Source organism: Leptopilina boulardi, unplaced genomic scaffold, assembly GCF_019393585.1.
Source record: "Leptopilina boulardi isolate dan_hultmark-lab unplaced genomic scaffold, ZJU_Lbou_2.1 LbouV2_144, whole genome shotgun sequence".
Classification (NCBI taxonomy): Eukaryota; Metazoa; Arthropoda; class Insecta; order Hymenoptera; family Figitidae; genus Leptopilina; species Leptopilina boulardi.
Window position 1 is genome coordinate 1,555,630 of NW_026137690.1, and position 19,348 is coordinate 1,574,977.

The following is a 19,348-nucleotide window of genomic DNA, read 5'->3' on the forward strand; positions in this document are numbered from 1 at the left end:
TTAAAAAATTAACTATAATAGGAAATTTCGAGTTTGTAAAATAATGTATAATGGATAGAAAAAGAAAATTGCCTATAAATGCTGTGAAATTATAGAAATTTCTTTATTTCTCTTTTTTTAAAATAAAATTTTTTTGCAGTATGTATCTTAAGAATTTTTACATTAAAAAAAAAACAATGTTTACAATTAATCAAACATTTGTATAGAAATTTTTCTTTTTTTTTTTCTTAAATGTATGAATTTTACAAAATATATTCTTTTTTTTTATATAAATACCAAAAAAAAAAAAATTCTACTTTAAAATTATTTGCAAAAAAAAAATCACCCATAAACTTCTCAAAGATAAAAAAATGTTTATTTTTAAAATTAAAAAAAAATCAAATTGTTAAAAATTGAAAAGCTTGATAAAAAAAAAACATGAACAACTTTCTAAATTTGATTAAATATGATTGCAACAATAAGAATAATTAATGCAAAACTTAAACCTGTTATGAAAATGAAAATATTCCTTTTTCCAGTAATGTGTTTTTGATTATTGATTATATCACTTGTTTTTGTGTCTTGATAATGACAATAAAATTCCGAATGATCTGTAATTAAAGAGATTTTTTTTTTTGAGAAAATAAAAAAAAATGAAATTTAATTATTGAAATTAAATAAATTGTTAGTATTTAAAAAATAAATCTTACCAAATTGTAATTCCAAGTCTTTTTGTATAAAATCATCTGGAACTTTGATGTCTAAAAGTTCAAGAAGAGATGATAATACTTCTTCTGTACCTTCACCGGGAAATAAATAATCCGATAAAGTCACGTTACGAGGAAGTTTAATAAATACTCGTCTTGGTGGTTCGTGAACTATTATTGTCTCTAAAATTTGATATTTAATATTTTAAAAAAATAATAATAATTAAAAATACTAATAATCGAAAAACTAGTAACAAATGTACTATTAATAAAAAAACTGAAAATAAAAAATAATAATAGAAAATACTAACAATAAAAAACAATTTTTTAAAACTACTGGTGATAATAAATTATTATTAATTTAAAAAAAAACTTAATTATTTCATGAATAAATTCTACGACAAATGAATTATAAAAATTTTCAGTTTAAAATCTATTAAAATTTACTAATTAACAAAAAATTTAACTGACAAACTTTGAAAATTTAATTAATTAAAAAAATTTTAACAAAAATTCTTCAAAATTCTAATTTGCAAAAATTTTTAATTAAAATTCTCTAAAACTTAATTATTGTGTAACTAATTAAATAAAAAAAAATAATCAATTTAAATATACAAAAAATTTCAATTCAAAATCTGGATTAATTCTAAAAATTTCGACATTACCTCTTTTGAAATTTAATTATTTTTTAAATTTCTGTTTAAAATTCTTTGCCAAATAAATTATTTTTTAAATTTCTGTTTAAAATTCTTTGCCAAATAAATTATTTCTAATAATTTTAACGAATTTCTTCTAAAATAAAATTATTTAAAATATTCTTCAATTATTTAATTAAAAAATTTGTTATTATTCAATTATTGTCTGTGATTTGTATAAAAAAAACCTTCAGCAAATAAATTTTATAAAAATTTCAATTAAAATCTATTGAAATTAAATTATATTTAAAAAATTTTTAAATATTCTTCTAAAACTCAATTATTTTTAAAATTAATAATTTTCAATAATATATTAATATCAATTATATAATTAATTTTTTTATTTTACAGTCATTTACTTTACATAACTTTTTATTTGAATGAATTTTAATTTAACAGAATTATCAATCAATCGAATATTATGTGATTCGAATTTTTAAATGACCAAATAATTAACAAAAAAATTTCAATGCGAATTTCGAAATTAACCATTATAAATTTTCAAGAAATAATCAATTTTTGAGCCAAGCAAAAATAACCAGGATGCTTTGAATACATATATATAATATATCTATAGATTTTATAAAAATACCTACAGACTAAAAGCTTTTATTTTATTTGTATCGATTTTTTAACCAAAGAGTAATATAACCAGGGTGCTCTGAATATAAGTCTTCAAAATAAGAGCTTTTATTTTATTTTTTATCGAGTTTTGAGCATTTCGACATGCACAGCTCAATTTTTGAGCCAAGCAAAAATAACCAGGATGCTTTAAATATATATCTTTAAGTATTATAATACCTACAGACTAAAAACTTTTATTTTCTTTCTCGAATTTTGAGCGTTTCGACATATATATCTCGATTTTTGAGCCAAGCAAATTAACCAGGGTGCTTTGAATATATATACTTTTAGGTATTATAAAAATACCTACAGACTAAAAGCTTTTATTTTTTTGTCGAATTTTGAGCGTTTCGACATATATAACTCGATTTTTGAGCCAAGCAAATATAACCAGGGTGCTTTGAATATATATCTTCAAACTAAGAGCTTTTATTTTAATTTTTGTAGAATTTTGAGCATTTCTACATACATAACTCGATTTTTGAGCCTAATAGTAATAACCAGGGTGCTTTGAATATATATCTTTAAACTAAGAGCTTTTATTTTATTTTTTTGTCAATTTTTTAGTATCTTGACATGCATAGCTCACTTTTTGAGCCAAAAAGAAATAACCAGGATGCTTTGAATATATATATAAATATCTTCAAGTATTATAAAAATACTTTCAAACTAAAAATTATTCTGTCTAATTTGAGCATTAAAAAATAGTAAATAATAAAAATAATTAATAACAAAAAAATACTAATAAAAACAATACTTTCTCTACGGAGGAAGCAATACTGAAAATAAAATTTACTAAATTACAAATAAAAATACTGAAAATTAAAAATACTAATAATAAACAAACTGAAAATACGAAAACTGAAAATAAAAAAATATTAATAATAGAAAATATTAATAATAAAAAATACTCATAAAAAGTACGAATAAACAAAAAATTAATAATAATTAATAAAAATTAATTAATATTAATAATTCATTTATTTTTCTTCACCTTCAGGACTACCGTCTTCTTCTTCAATTAAACTGTCCAAATGCATTTCTAATCTACTAGCCAAAGATCTCAGTATATCTTGTTTAACTGCATTGTTTGCTTCTTCTATTGTTGCTTTTTGATGAACAAATGTTCGACTAACAAGTTGACCAACTAATCGCATTGATGCACCACATTCAATTGAATTTGCTTGCTTTTCAAGAGTTCTTTCCTATTAATGAAAACAAACATTATTTTTTTTATTTATTTTTTTTTTTTGTATTTATATTATATTTATTATTATTTTACTATATTTATTTTTTATATTTATTTATTATATTATTTTATGAGGAAGATGATAAAATCAAATGTTTAATCTTACACAAGGAAAATAAAGTGAAACTTGTAATATTTCAAATGATGCTTCACTATTATTTTCCTTATTATCACAGCATCCTTTTTTCTTTTCTTCTGTCAATTGTTCCACAATTGTTTCAATTGTAGTGTCAGAAGAAGGTATTTTTCCTTCAATTAATATCACTGATGAATTTATCATGTTTGATGTCTCATTAAGAATATCCTTTAAAGAAAAAAATAAATGACAAAAAAAAGAGGAAATTTTGCTTTTTCCCATTATTATAATAAATACAATATTAACAATAATATAAAATATATATATATGCACCTGGAATTGTTTCTTTAAAGAAACTGGTGTTTTAAATCTTGCAATGGGAAATAAACGATTAAAATCAATACGTGTTTCTAAATAATGCCATTTTGTATTTGTTTGAAATTTCCAATCCACTGGTTTTACAATACCAACATTATTTTTTGTATCCACTGATTTGCAAATGTATCTATTTTTTTTTTAATATTAAAATTGAAAATTACAATTATTTAAATTTAGAATTTTTTTTTAATTATATATTGTTTTTTTAGTCTTAATTGTTAAAATTTTATTTTGTTATAAATAAATAAATATATTATATATTTATAATTCTATATAAAATAATAAATTTTAAATTCAATATTTAAATTTGTCTTTAAAAAACTAATTGTAAACTTAAATTTCAAAACTTTTAAAATTACTTTTTTGTAACGCTATTATAATGTAGTATAAGATTTTCTTGATTGTGATTTCCATAAAGATATTGGTTAGAAATCAAATTTTTATCAACTGATGTGAGAATAAATTTCAATTTTTCAACAGAAACACTAGAATTAAATATATCTTCTGGACCAACTGTAAAAATTCCTAAAATCCACATTCCACCCGATAACATTCTAGTTACCTGCAAAAAAAAAAAAAAAAAAAAAAGAAAACAGAAAAAAAAAATGTTGTAATTATAAGTATTAAAAAATTTTTTGATTTTTCAATATTATATAGAACAGTTTTTATTTATGAACAAGAAAAAAATTTCAAATCAATGGAAATACTAATTTATTAATATTTTATGGCAAATTTTTAAATTGGAAAATAGTTTAAAATTATTGAATTTTCAAAGATTTACAAATTTTGATTTTTGAAATTAATTGAAGTTGAAGTGATTTTTAATTTCAAATTTTCGATGATTTGACTAAACATTTTATTAGAAATTGCAGAGAAAAATACAATAATTTGAAAACTTTTTAAGTGAAAAATGGTTTCAGATAGTTAAATTTTCAAAGAATATTATAAAAAAACATTAAAAATAATTGAATTTCAGGAGAGTTTTAATTGAAATTATTAAAATTCAAAAAAATTTAGATGAAAAATTAAAAAAAAATTATTAAAAGCTATATTAAATTGAAATTTTAGAAAATAATTGAATTTTATTTGATTTTGAATTGAAATTTTTGAAAATAATTGAATTTTAGTTGATTATGAATTAAAATCTTTAAAAATAATTAAATTTTAGTTGATTTTGAATTTAAAATTTTGAAAAATAATTGAATCACAATGTAAATTTTGAAAAGTAATTGAATTTTAGTTGATTTGGAATTGAAAATTTTCAAAATAATTGAATTTTAGTTGATTTGGAATTGAAAATTTTCAAAATAATTGAATTTTGGTTGATTTAGAAATAAAATTTTTGAAAATAATTGAATTTTACTTGATTTAGAATTGAAAAATTTGAAAATAAATGAATTTCAATTGATTTTGAACTGAAAATTTTAAGAATAATTCAATTTCAATTGAAATTTTGAAAAATAATTGAATTTTTCTTGATTTTGAATTAAAAATTTTGAAAAAATTGATTTTCAATTAAAATTTTGGATAATAATTCAATTTTAATTGATTTTGAATTGAAATTTTGGAAAATAATTGAATCACAATGTAAATTTTGAAAAATAATTGAATTTTAGTTGATTTAGAATTAAACATTTTCAAAATAATTGAATTTTAGTTGATTTGGAATTGAAAATTTTCAAAATAATTGAATTTTAGTTGATTTAGAAATAAAATTTTCGAAAATAATTGAATTTTTCTTGATTTTGAATTTCAATTGAAATTTTAGAAAATTATTAAATTTTAGTTGATTTTGAATTTAAAATTTTGAATTTCAATTTAAATTTGTGTAAATAATTGAATTTTAACTGATTTTGAATTGAAATTTTGGAAAATAATTGTAATTTAGTTGATTTTGAATTCAAAATTATGAAAATAATTGAATTAAAATTTTTGAATTTAATTGAATTGTAGTTGATTTTAAATAAAATTTTAAAAAATAATTGTATTTTAGTTAAATTTCAATTCAAATTTTTAAAAATAATTGAATGTTACTTGATTTTTAATTGAAAATTTTCAAAATAATTGAATTTTTGTTGATTTTGAAATGAAATTTTTGAAAATAATTGAATTTTAGTTAAATTTTGTATATAATTGAATTTCAATTGAAATTTTTGAAAATAATTGAATTTTAGTTGAATTTCAATTGAAATTTTGTAAAATAATTGAATTAGAGTTGATTTAAATTGAAAATTTTGAATATAATTAAATTGAAATTGAATGTTTCTGAATTTATTTGAATTTCTGTTGATTTTGAATTGAAATTTTGGAAAATAATTAAATTGTAATTGATTGTTGATTTTGAATTGAAATTTTGGAAAATAATTTAATTGTAATTGATTTGGAATTGTATTTTTCGATAATAATTGAATTTCAAAAGATTCTAATTTTCCCGTAAATATTTGAGGTTAAAAAATTGTTTAAATTTTTTTTTTTTAATTCAATTGAATCGCAATTTTTTTTTTTTTGTAAATGATTTTTTTTTGTTACTTATTAATTTTTAGTAAAGAAACAAATGTTTTTTTTTTGAAATTTTTTTTCTTCCTCATTTATTAAATTTCGTGGGGGAAAAAAAAAGGAAAGGAATATTTTTAAACTCACATGTCTTGCATGATCAACCACCCAATTTCCAGGAATATCTTTAATAGACTTTATACAAGTATTATCGACAGATTCTTGAGAAATATTATTTAAAGCGGAACTAATTACAGACTCTTCAATAACATCTTTTTTTGATGGTGGTGAAGTTCTTGCTAAATGAATCACAAAATCTTTTTGTGCACAACTCTATTATGGGGGGAAAAAGAAAAAAATTAAAAAAAATTGTATTATTTCGAAAAAAATTATTTGAATTAATAAATAAAGATTTAAATAATTAGATTGCTTGAAAAATTGTAGAAAAAAAGAGAAAAAAAAATATAAACAGCTGCTGGAATATAAAAGAATTTTTTTTTTTTTTTATTATAATTGAAGAAATAAATTGTAAAAAACCTGTCCCAAAATTAATCCTATGGTATATCCTTGGCGATTTGCAAGAGTATTTAAATAATCAAGAAGATTATCATTAGCAAATGTAGTTCTTGGCATTTTTTTTTTGTATTTTAATTTTTAAAAAAATATGAAACTTTTAAAAAAAACATCTGTCACTGACGAGAGAGTGTCAACAATAAACGTATTTCGAATATTGTTGGAGTTAAATTTTGTTACCTTATTGATAGCAAAAAAAGTTGCCACTATTTGCCATGGCGCCACTAGTCTTATGAAGGTACTATTAAAACCTATCCATTCCTGATGTTGATGAACGCACCTTAAGACCATTGTGATAAATATTTTTTCACAACAACTCATCCCTGATAATCATATTTCGATTCCGCGACGAGCCACACACAAAATAGAAAAAAAAAATCTGATCAAATCGTGTTCAGTGTCTTAACACGGTAGACATTGTCGTTGAGTGTATGTTATCTCGTCGAGTGTTTCACAATACTCCCCGTGAACATAACTCTTAAATTTGGACTTCTAGCCAAATTAGAGGCTAGAAATAAAATTAAAATTAGTGTTATCATTTTTTTTTCCTATCATATCTGAATGCAAACATGAAACATTGCATTTAAAAATTATTTTATTTTTTTTTTTACATATTCCGCGCGCGCCTCTCTCTAATGTTCTTTTCAGTCAACATTTGCTAATAACCATATTGGATTTTATATTATAGTGCCTTGTCGTCCTATCTCATCAAACACACACGGGTAACTTTTTTCCTTATATATGATCATATCTAATTGTTTATTCGCGGAAGTTTCAAACAATATTGATCCTGAATAAATAAGAATGTTTGCAAAGTTGTCGTATGAATTCAATTATTAACATTTTTACCGGCTCATGTGACTTTCCTGCTGCATTGAAAACTTAACCTCAATTTTTATTGCCGGGTTCACGCGGATAATATCTATCTATATATATATAATATAAAAAAAGTGCGCTATTTATTGATTGTGTTTCGTGAAATAAAATTTATTTTAACGAATTTCTGGCAGTGAATTACATTGGATTTTACTTGTTGCTGATTTAGTAATAGGTATGTTGATTTTTTTTTATGAATTTTGCTTTTTTTTTTGTTCCTAAATGACCACGAGAAATTTCTATTTTTACTTTTTTTGCTATTTGTAAATGTGTGTAAAATTTCCAAAAAAGGAGATTTTTTTTTTATTAGAATTTTTGCTTGTGTATACTTATATTTTTACGAAAATTTGCTGATAGACAGAAACTTTAGCTCCAGCAAAGAATAGGCCTCGAATTATACTTTTTTTTTTTTTTTTTTTTTTTAAATACGACTTTCTTGGACTTATTTTAATAAAATGCGACTTTTTCGACTTTTTTTACATTTTTTAAAAAAAATTTTAAACAAAATACGTTTTTTTTAATATAAAACAAAGATCTTCTTCAGATATTCTTTATTTCAATTATTTGACAAATTTTTAAATAAATTTATTCACTAAATTAATTATTATTAATAATTTTAATGAAATTCTTCAAAAAATTCAATCACCTTAAACTAATTTTCAATTAAAACTTTTTATGAAATTTAATTATTGTTTATAATTTTTAAATAAATGAGCAAATAAAATTATCAAAAAATTTTAATTCAAAATCAAGTAAAATTAAATTATTTTTCAATATTTCAATTGAAATTCAATTATTCATAAAATTTTCAATTCAAAATCAACGGAAATTCATTTATTTTCAAAATTTTCAATTCTAAATCAACAAAGATTTAATTATTTTCCAAAATTTCAATTCAAAATCAGTTAAAATTCAATTATTTTCCAAAATTTCAATTGAAATTCAAAATTTTTAATTCAAAATCAACTAAAATTTAATTATTTTCCAAATTATCAACTAAAATTCAATTTTTTTAAAAACTTTCAATTCAAAATCAACTAAAATTGAATTATTTTCCAAAATTGCAAATTCAAAATAAATAAAAATTGATTTATTATCCCAAATTTTATTTAAAAATAAATTTTTAATTCAAAATTTTTAATTCAAAATCAAGTAAAATTAAATTATTTTTCAATATTTCAATTGAAATTCAATTATTCTTAAAATTTTCAATTTAAAATCAACTAAAGTTAAATTATTTTCTACAATTTCAATTGAAATTCAAAATTTTTAATTGAAAATCAACTAAAATTCAATTATTTTCTAAAATTTAAATTGAAATTCAAAAATTTTAATTCAAAATCAACTAAAATTCAATAATTTTCTAAAATTTAAATTGAAATTCAAAATTTTTAATTGAAAATCTATAAAAATTCAATTATTTTCAAAAATTTCAATTCTTAATCAACTAAAATTGAATTATTTTCCAAAATTTCAATTCAAAATCAGTTAAAATTCAATTATTTTCCAAAATTTCGATCGAAATTCAATTATTCTTGAAATTTTCATTATTTAAAATCAACTTAAAATCATTTATTTTCAAATTTTTCAATTCTAAATCAACTAAAATTCAATTATTTTCCTTAATATCATTTCAAATTCAAAATTTTTAATTCGAAATCAACTAAAATACAATTATCTTCCAAATTATCAACTAAAATTCAATTATTTTGAAAATTTTCAATTCAAAATCAGTTAAAATTTACGAAGTTGAAGTACGCCACGTTTATGATAAACGATTTTTAAAGAAATAATTTTTAAAATGAAAAATTCTATAATTTTTTGCCAAAAAATATTCTTTTATAATTTGTTAATCAATTAAAACTGCAATAAATGTTTTTAAGGCAAAAAATTATAGAATTATTCAATTTTAAAAAATTACTTATTTAAAAATCGTTTATCATAAACGTTGCGTATTTCAGCTTCATTAAAATTTAATAATTATTAAAATGTTCAATTGAAAATCAACTAAAATTCAATTATTTTCCAAAATTCAATTCAAAATCAGTTAAAATTAAATTATTTTCAAAAATTTTCAATTTAAAATCAACTAAAGTTAAATTATTTTCCATAATTTTCATTGAAATTCATTTTGATTCAAAATTTTTAATTGAAAATCAACTAAAATTCAATTATTTTCCAAAATTCAATTCAAAATCAGTTAAAATTAAATTATTTTCAAAAATTTTCAATTTAAAATCAACTAAAGTTAAATTATTTTCCATAATTTTCATTGAAATTCATTTTGATTCAAAATTTTTAATTGAAAATCAACAAAAATTCAATTATTTTCGAAAATTTCAATTCAAAATCAGTTAATATTCAATTATTTTCTAAAATTTAAATTGAAATTGAAAATTTTAAATTCAAAATCAACTAAAATTCAATAATTTTCTAAAATTTCAATTGAAATGCAAAATTTTTAATTGAAAATCAACTAAAATTTAATTATTTTCCAAATTATGAATTCAAAATCAACTAAAATTCAATTGTTTTCCAAATTTTCAATTTAAAAGATTATAAGATTTTATTATTTCTAAAATTTTCCATTTAAAATTTTTTGAAATTTAATAATTTCAACTGAAATTTTATTATTTTTAATGATTTTTATAATATTCTTCGAAAATTCAAGTTTGTGAACCTTTTTTTTTCTCTTTAAAAGTTTTCAAATTGTTGTATTTTTGTCTACAATTTTTAATAAATTTTTTAATGAAATTATCAAAATTTTTAATCAATTGAGGTTTAATTAATTTCAAATATCTAAATTGTAAATATTTAAAAATTTCAATTAAATTTAAATAATATTATCTAAAATTATTTGATAAATTATTTTCAATTCTGTTAAATTGAATTATTGTCTGAAAATTAACAAAAATTTTTTGAAATTCAATTATTTTTAAAAATTTCAACTTTAACTCTTACAAAATTATTATTATTTAAAAAAATTTTTTATTTAAAAATCTGTAAAATTTGTTTAAATATTGCCTGGAATTTTTTTCGACCATCAAAACTAAAAACTATGACAAAATTTTTAATTCGAAAAAATTGCTTGAAAAAAATATAAATTATAGAAAAAAAGTATTTAATTAACAAAAATATTTGCAATTTGCTAAAGTTTTAAAAAGCATAATTTAAGTTCCAAAGCGGCATAATATTCTGTTTTAAAATATTTTATTTCTAAAAATTTTTTTTTTTATTTTTGCAAATAGTTTTAGCTAAAAAGGTTACATTATATATTTTGTTAAATTTTTTATTCTTCAGGAAAGGAAAATGGACTATAGAGAAGTAACTCTACCAAATTATTCGTATGTATTCAATTTTGAGGAAAAATTTATTCATCAGGACACAAGAATATGGATGAGAAAAAATTGGACAAATGGTTTTTACTTTTGTGCAATATACATGATATTAATATTTGGCGGTCAACATTTTATGGCAAGCCGACCTAAATATAATCTAAGGGGTGTCCTGAGTTTATGGAATACTCTATTAGCATCCTTTTCAATTATTGGATTCACTAGAACTGCTCCTGAATTGATTCACACATTGAGAAATTATGGCCTTTACCATAGTGTCTGCATACCAAGGTAAATTGGAGAAAAAAAAATTATATATAAAATAATAAAATTTATTCACTAATTTATTTAATTCTATTACCTAAAATTTATTTATTATTAAATTGGAACGCATGAATAAGTTTAAAAAATCATTGTTAGAATTTTTATTTGAATTTCATTAGTAATAATTTTCATTGAGTTAAATTTTATTTGTTCGAAGTTGTTTGCAGAATTTTCATTTAAACCGATTTTCTCTATTCAATTATTTTAAACAATATTCAATTAAAGTTTTCGTAAAAATTCTACGAAAAATTATGATTTTATTTCAAATTTCTAATTTTGCAGAAAAAAAAAATTGTACAGAATTTGAATTTTATAGACTATTCATTTGTTCGAATTTTCATTTTACACAATTTCCATTTATTGATTATCATGTAGAATTTTTATTTAGACAAAAATTAATTAGCTAAAAATTCAATTTGATTGAATTTCAATTTGTGGGAAAACGTTGTTTCCGTTGAATATTAATTTTTCAGGAATTGTAATTCAAAAGAATATTAATTATTATGCAAAAAGAATATGAATTTACAGAATTAAAACAGAATATTCAAAATATTTCTGTCAAATTGATTTTCGATTATTTGCATTTTCTGTAACTTTAATATTCTAACAAATTAATAATCTCTCTAATCTTCTTTCTGGATAATTAATATTCTTTTGAATTAAAATTCCTGAAAAGTTTTAGCTACCGAATTTTTGTTTGGCAGATTTTTTATTTTAGAGTTGTTTAATTTACATATGACTTTTCATTTAAAAAAATTATTTTTAAAACATTCTTAATTGAATATTGTTTGCAATAATTGAATTTTTGAAAAACTTGATTAGAATCATTGAATTTCATGATGTATATTTAGTTAAGAAAAATTTTTTTTAAGACTATTTTTTTCCCTCAACATGTATTAATTTTTTTCTAATTATTTTGCAGCTTGAAAAACTGACAAAAATATTTAAAGCTTGATATGTCTGGTGGTATTTTGTTAAAATACTAAAAGATATATATATATATATATATGTTCAAAGCACCCTGGTTAATTCTTTATTGGCTCAAAAATTGAGCCATAATTGTCGAAATGCACAAATTAGACAAAACAAAATTTGAAGTTTAAAGGTATTATTATAATAGATGAAGATATATATTCAAAGCACCCTGGTTACTTTTGCTTCGCTCAAAAATTGAGTTATGCATTTCAAAATGCTGAAAAATTGACAAAACTTGAAATAAAAGCTCTTAGTTTGAAGATATATATTCAAAGCATCCTGGTTATTAATTTTTAGCTCAAAAATCCAGTTATATATGTCGAAACGCTCAAAATTCGACAAAAAATAAGATAAAAGCTTTTATTTTAAAGAGATATATATTCAGAGCACCCTGGTTATTACTCTTTGGCTCAATATTCGACAAAAAATAAAATAAAAGCTTCTATTTTAAAGAGATATATATTCAGAGCACCCTGGTTATTACTTTTTGTCTCAAAATTCGACAAAAAATAAAAGCTTTTAGTTTGTAGGTATTTTTATAATACCTAAAAGTATATATATATATATATATATATATATATATATATATATATATATATATATATATATATTCAAAGCACCCTGGTTATATTTGCTTGGCTCAAAAATCGAGTTATATATGTCGAAACGCTCAAAATTCGACAGAAAAATAAAAGCTTTTAGTCTGTAGGTATTTTTATAATACTTAAAGATATATATTCAAAGCACTCTGGTTATTTCTTGTTGGCTCAAAAATTGAGCTATGCATTTCAAAACGCTCAAAAATTGACAAAAAATAAAATAAAAGCACTTAGTTTAAAGTTATATATATTCAAAGCCCCCTGGTTATTTCGTTTTAGCTAAAAAATCAAATCATTTAATGTCGAAACGCTTAAAATTCTACAAAAAAATAAAATAATAGCCTTTTAGTTTGTAGGTATTTTTATAATACCTAAATATATATATATATATATATAAATAATTTATTCATGCTTCCCATTAAATTCTATTAAATTTAATATTAAAAGTTTCCTTTCTCTCTTTTTTTTTTTTTTTTTATAAATTTTCAGTTTCATCGAGCAAGATCGTGTCTCTGGATTCTGGACATGGATGTTTGTACTATCAAAATTACCAGAACTCGGTGACACAGTGTTTATAGTTCTTCGTAAGCAACCATTAATTTTCCTCCATTGGTATCATCATATCACCGTTTTACTTTATTCATGGTTCTCATATACCGAATACACGGCATCGGCACGATGGTTTGTTGTAATGAATTATTTTGTTCATTCAATAATGTACACGTACTATGCATTAAGAGCAATGCGTTATTCACCTCCAAAATTCATTTCAATGGTAATTACGGCCTTACAATTAAGTCAAATGGTAGTTGGTTGCGCAATTAACGTTTGGGCCTATCAATATCTCGAAAGTAGCCAAACCGAGTGCCACATAACGAGTCTCAATATTAAATACAGTTTAACAATGTATTTCAGTTATTTTGTATTGTTCGCGAGGTTCTTCCATAAAGCTTATTTGGGTGGCTCGCGAACTAAATCCGAGAGGAAACTCTATACAAATGGTGCTCCTCATATCGCTGCCGATTTTAGTAATAGCAAGCTCAAAGCTAATTAAATTTAAAAAGAAAATGAATTTAAAAAAAAAAAAGTAAAGAAAAAAAAAACATAAAATTGAAAAACAAAAAAGCCAATATTTGCTAATAGCATTTAACGATTTAATAATTACGAGTTCAAATACCAAGAGCCTTAAACCAAAGCCAATAATTAAAAAAAAAATAATAATAATAATAAAAATGCTACTTTTCTTTCTTCCTCTCTTGGTTGGAATTGACTCAATTTGATAGACAAACACTAACACAATATTTAAATTATTCACTCAGAGAAAAAATTGCCAATTTTTATGTAATCGGGCAATTTTCTTGTTTTGAATCGGAATTTTATTTTGCTTCTTTTTCGTTTCGAATATTTTTCGTTTTTTTTTTGTCACCTTTCAGGTGTTATAATTTTGAATTAATTAAGTTAAGTGCTCTAGTTATTGGCAGTTTTTTTTTTTTAATTTGAGAATTTTATTATAATTTATTATTTGTATGAAAATAATTATTTAAAATTGAAAAAACAATAATGTTTAAAAAAATATTTTTTCTAATTTTTAACTGACGATAATTAATTCTGGGGCATTTATCTTAATTTAAATTTTTTATATCGAAAAAAAAAAATTTTCTAAAAATGTTAAATATTAAATTTTTTTAAAATAAAATTCTTATTTTTTTGCAAGTTTCAATTTTAGTGTTAAAAAAAAAATTAATATAAAAATGAATTTTTGTAAAAGAGAATTTTTTTTTTTTTTTTTTTTTTTTTTGAGTTAAGATAAGGAATGACTGGAATAACGGCGAGTAAGATCGAAAATTAAGTAGTATATGGGATGAGGTGAGACCTTGACAGTGGGAGTGGTCTTGAGATTCAAAAACATCCGTTACCTCACATTCAAGCTGAAAAATTCTGACGTAAGAAAAATCGTGTGACAAGAATCGCGTGACATTTTCTATACATATATATATATATATATTTATTTATTTTTTAGGGAAAAATTCAAGCACTGTTTAAAAAAAAAATCAAGAAAATTTTTAAAAATATAATTCTCTTGAAAAAATAGTTTTTTTCTGCATATTTTCTACAATTTTTTTTTCGTCGAATTATACGTAATTTTCTCGTATTTTTAATTATTAATTATTAATTAATATAATTACAATTTATATTCACTTTTTTTCTACTGTTATTTACAATAATTATTACATAATTCTTCGAGGATTATAATTAATAATTCTTTTTAGAGTTAATTGAAAAATGCGAGAGAAAAAAAAATTATTTTCGGCCACATTTGTCTGAATAGTAAAATAAAAAAAAAATTTGTTTTTTGAAGGAAAAAGTAAATTGTTAAAAAATATTTTTATATACATTTTTTTAATTCCATACGTTCGATTTTATAATTATAAATTTGTTGAATTAAAATTTTTCAATATATTGATATGAAAAATGGAAAAATTATATGTACATTGATTTTTTTTCCTATTAATTTATTGAAGAATTTTTTTTTTTTTTTTTTTGAATACAATATAATAAAAGCAGCTAATCTAGTTTTGTCTTATCTAAAATTACCAACAATTCCAGTAGTAAAAAAAAATATTATGCAAAGTTTGTATTTGATAACATTAATTCTCTTTAAGAAAAAAAAAATGATTTAAGTCATATTTTTCCTTTTTTTTTTTTGCCAATTCAAATTTGTAAATTATTTTTGACATATTAAAAATTGGATTTAGAAAAAAAATGTTAGAAAAAATAATACGAAAATTAAAATTGACAAAACAATTGTAAAAAAATTATTATAATTAAAAGAAAATTGTTAAAAAAAATGTAAAATTTTTTTTTTATTTTTAATAAAATACCGAAAAATAGTTTTTTTTAAACCGTAATTAAAAATCAAAATCGAAGAAATCTGAGTTTAAATTTTATATATATATATATATATATATACACATACAGAAACTAGAAAGTAAGAAAGAGAGAGAAATGTTTTCCCTTTATCTCTTGGACACGATTTTCCATTCATATATTGGAGAGACCTTTTAATGGTATTCATGGTTTTCGAAGCTGACTTTCTTTATTAATGTTGCGCCTATTTTTTGAACAAGTGTGATACTTAGGGACGCATGAATAAGTTTTAAAAATCAATTGTTAGAATTTTCATTTAATTTAAAATCAATTGTTAGAATTTTCATTTAATTAAATTTCATTGGATATAATTTTCATTGATCCGAATTTTATTTTTTACTTTCAATAATTTTAAACAATATAACAAATAAAAATTTTTAAAAAAACAATTTTTTGTTGTTGAAATTTTTAAATAATTTTGGATAAAATACATTTTAAAAAAATTTTAATCAAAAAAAATTTTCAAAATCCATTATTTTTAAAAATCTTAACTGTAACTATTACAAAATTCAATTATTTCTTAAATTGTTTTCTAATATTCGTAGCTAAATTAATTATTTTTAATGATTTTAATCAAGTTTTTGAAAAATTCAATTATTTTAAACAATATGCAATTAAAAATTTTCTAAAATTCAATTACTTTTTAAAAATTCGTAAACAAAATAAATTTACAAAAATTTTAATAAAAAAAAAGCTTCAAATTACAATTTTTTTTTAAATTTTGACTGTAATATTCCAAAGTACAATTATTTTTAAAATTCTTAGGTAAATTAATTATTTTCAATGATTTTAATCAAGTTTTTCAAAAATTCAATTATGGTAAACAATATTTAATTAAAAGTTTAAAAAAAAACAAATTTTTTTTTTGTAATTCGTACATAATTACAATTACAATTTTATAATTTTGCATAACTCGAACAAATAAAATTCGGTTCAATGGAAATTATACATCTAATGAAATTCGATTAAATTAAAATTCTAACAATTTTTAGAATTTACTCCTGCGTCTCAATAAATAAATATTTCAATTTTTTTCTTTGGTTTCTATTTAAATCTTCTCAGCACAAATTCTTTTTAGAAACTCATTTTTTACGCTAGTTTATTATTTATCGAGAGATAATGACACAAAAAAATTTCAAAGTGGACACTTTGTCTTCAACTTTTCAATGCAAATTTATTTAAAAAAAAAAAAAAAAATATATTAAAGCGTTGTCATGTTAAATAAAGATATTTTTTTCACTTATTCAGTTTTTCTTTAATTTAATCAATTTTTGTCAGTTATTACTGTTTGAATAATAACAAGTATTATATTTTATATTCGATAATGGTAATAATAATTTTTTATTTATTAATGAAACATTGAAATTGTGATTAAAAAAAAAAAAAAAAAAACAAAGAGAAATAATAATTTAGTATATCATTTTGAACGAGATAAAAATGGTAATTTGTATAATGAATATTACAGTGTTGCGAGTGTGAATTATATCCGACCAAAAGTTTAAAATAGGAAGTGCATAAGGTATATAGATAGAAATATGTAACTTATACAAATATTAGTATTCAGATTGTCTTACGTGAATGTTTTTGAGACTCGCGCAAAGTAAAAGTCGTGCCCCATATTTTACATACAATAGTTTTCATTAATGAATTTTTAATTAATGAAAGAAAAAATATAAATTTTTAATTAACGAATATGAAAAAAAAAATGAATTTTCACTTATGCATTTTTAATGCATTTGGAAAATTAATTTCATTTTCATAAAAAAAAAAACACAAAAAACAATTTGATAATAAAATTTACTTCGAAATCTATGTTAACTCTGTTATTATTATTTCATCTGTTTGTGATAAATTAATAAAAAAAAAAGAAAAGAAAAATATTTTGTTATATCTCTACCTTATAAATAATAATATTAATATTATTAAGGATTCAAGAAATAAATCGAAATTCGCAAACTTAATTTAGATTTTAAAAAATTAATTCTGTTGTCAATTTTATAATTTATAATATTAAAAAAATAATTTAATAATTATGAATTAAAAAATTAATAATTTTTTCTGTTAGTGAATATTTTTCTTTTCTTAATATGATTAAATGCGTTTTATTACGAGTTTTGCTAATTAGATTGTCAAGAGAAACAGAAAAAAAAAATAAGAATGATTACACATTATTTAACTCTAATTTATATACAATTATGTAATAATAAATAGGTGGTGATATTTTATAAAAAAAAATTTTTTTTTTTTCGTTTTTATAGGTTTACGCACACTCTTCGTTATATTTATTACATATACTGCAAATGTGTGGGATTATTGTTAAAGATGTATTCTCTTTAAAAGCCAGTATATTTATTTAAAAAAAAAAAATGAATGAAAAAAAGTATTTCTACGTAAGATATAAAAAATCTGGCAGCCCCCTGCGGGGGCGGCCACATTCTCATCACGCGCTTCGCGCGTAGGGGCTCGCTTCGCTCGCTAGTTTGAGCGCGCCCCGGGGCGCGCGAAGGATAATCGTCCCGCTTCGCGGTCCGATATTATTACGCGCTTCGCGCGTTTTGTTTGTTTATTACAATTCAAAACCTATTAGCATTAATTACTTTTTAACTACACTCTGTAATACAAAAATTTTCCTATTAAATTTAAAAATTGTATTAATTGTACTACCAGAAAGTAGTTGAATGACCCAAGAATCTATTTGGTAGAATGAGATTTTGTAGTTGTTTTAGACTTTGTAGTTGATTTAATTAATTTTGAAGTAAAATGTCAAGAAGAAAGAAATTATTTTTATTTATTTTATTAAAAAGAATAAAATTAATTACACACAGAGTTCAAATAAGTAAAAAAGTAGTTATTTTAAAAGTGGATGTTCATATAATCGACTTGTTTTGAAAAATTTATTAGAAACAACTCATAGTCTTTATTAAAATGCGTTAAATTAAATTATAGAAATAGGTAAGGTTTAAAGGTATTAGAATAAATTTTTTATCGGGCACTGAAGAATGACGGCACTGTAGCTGATCAAACTTAGTTCCTTAATATTGCGCCGTGGATTGGCCAGGTCTTTGTAATTAACGAAAATCGACAAACCAAATTATTTACTAAAATAAGATATTCCGCTTTGAGCTAATTTCAATTGAGTAAAAGAAAAAATTAATTGAAGTGCGATTCCAGGTGAGATTTTGACTTTTTCGGAGTAGGTTAACCGATTGCAATGAAACTTTGGAATTTTGTTATATATAGTAAGACTAATCTTTAACGTAAATTTCAGCTTAAAATATTTGTTAGTTTACGAGATTTGCAATAATAACAAAAAATGCGAGTTTAACTTATTTAATTTTAATAATTTACGTGTATAAACAATTGCGATTTCTGCTAGTTGACGTGCAGACGTCATTGCGCACGCAGCATTCTCCTATAACTAGCTGACGTGATTCGTGGACTAAATTGGCTACGTGAGAATGCTGCGTGCGCAATGTCGTTAATGTTCCTTTGGAACATTAAAGAAAACACAGGTAAGATCATTTTAGGGTTTGAGTG

General features: G+C 20.9%; 2 protein-coding genes across 3 annotated transcripts; one reads left to right on the forward strand and one right to left on the reverse strand.

The window, feature by feature from the left end:
* Positions 1-79: 79 nt before the first annotated feature.
* On the reverse strand, positions 80-6,924 carry LOC127291567 (protein odr-4 homolog). The gene is made up of 8 exons (XM_051320761.1): positions 6,739-6,924; positions 6,349-6,534; positions 4,068-4,270; positions 3,664-3,835; positions 3,361-3,558; positions 3,000-3,210; positions 690-869; positions 80-590 (listed from the first exon to the last, which is right to left on the reverse strand). The coding sequence occupies exons 1-8, from the start codon at positions 6,832-6,834 to the stop codon at positions 430-432; spliced, it is 1,407 nt and encodes a 468-aa protein (XP_051176718.1). The 5' UTR covers positions 6,835-6,924; the 3' UTR covers positions 80-429.
* A 196-nt stretch (positions 6,925-7,120) lies between these two features.
* LOC127291572 (elongation of very long chain fatty acids protein 6) lies at positions 7,121-18,471 on the forward strand. 2 transcript variants are annotated; one of them, XM_051320767.1, is made up of 4 exons: positions 7,121-7,496; positions 7,785-7,825; positions 10,951-11,276; positions 13,373-18,471. In XM_051320767.1, the coding sequence occupies exons 3-4, from the start codon at positions 10,960-10,962 to the stop codon at positions 13,935-13,937; spliced, it is 882 nt and encodes a 293-aa protein (XP_051176724.1). In that variant the 5' UTR covers positions 7,121-7,496; positions 7,785-7,825; positions 10,951-10,959; the 3' UTR covers positions 13,938-18,471. The 2 variants fall into 2 exon arrangements, with proteins under 2 accessions (XP_051176724.1, XP_051176723.1); XM_051320766.1 differs by having other exon boundaries at positions 7,122-7,825.
* Positions 18,472-19,348: the final 877 nt, after the last annotated feature.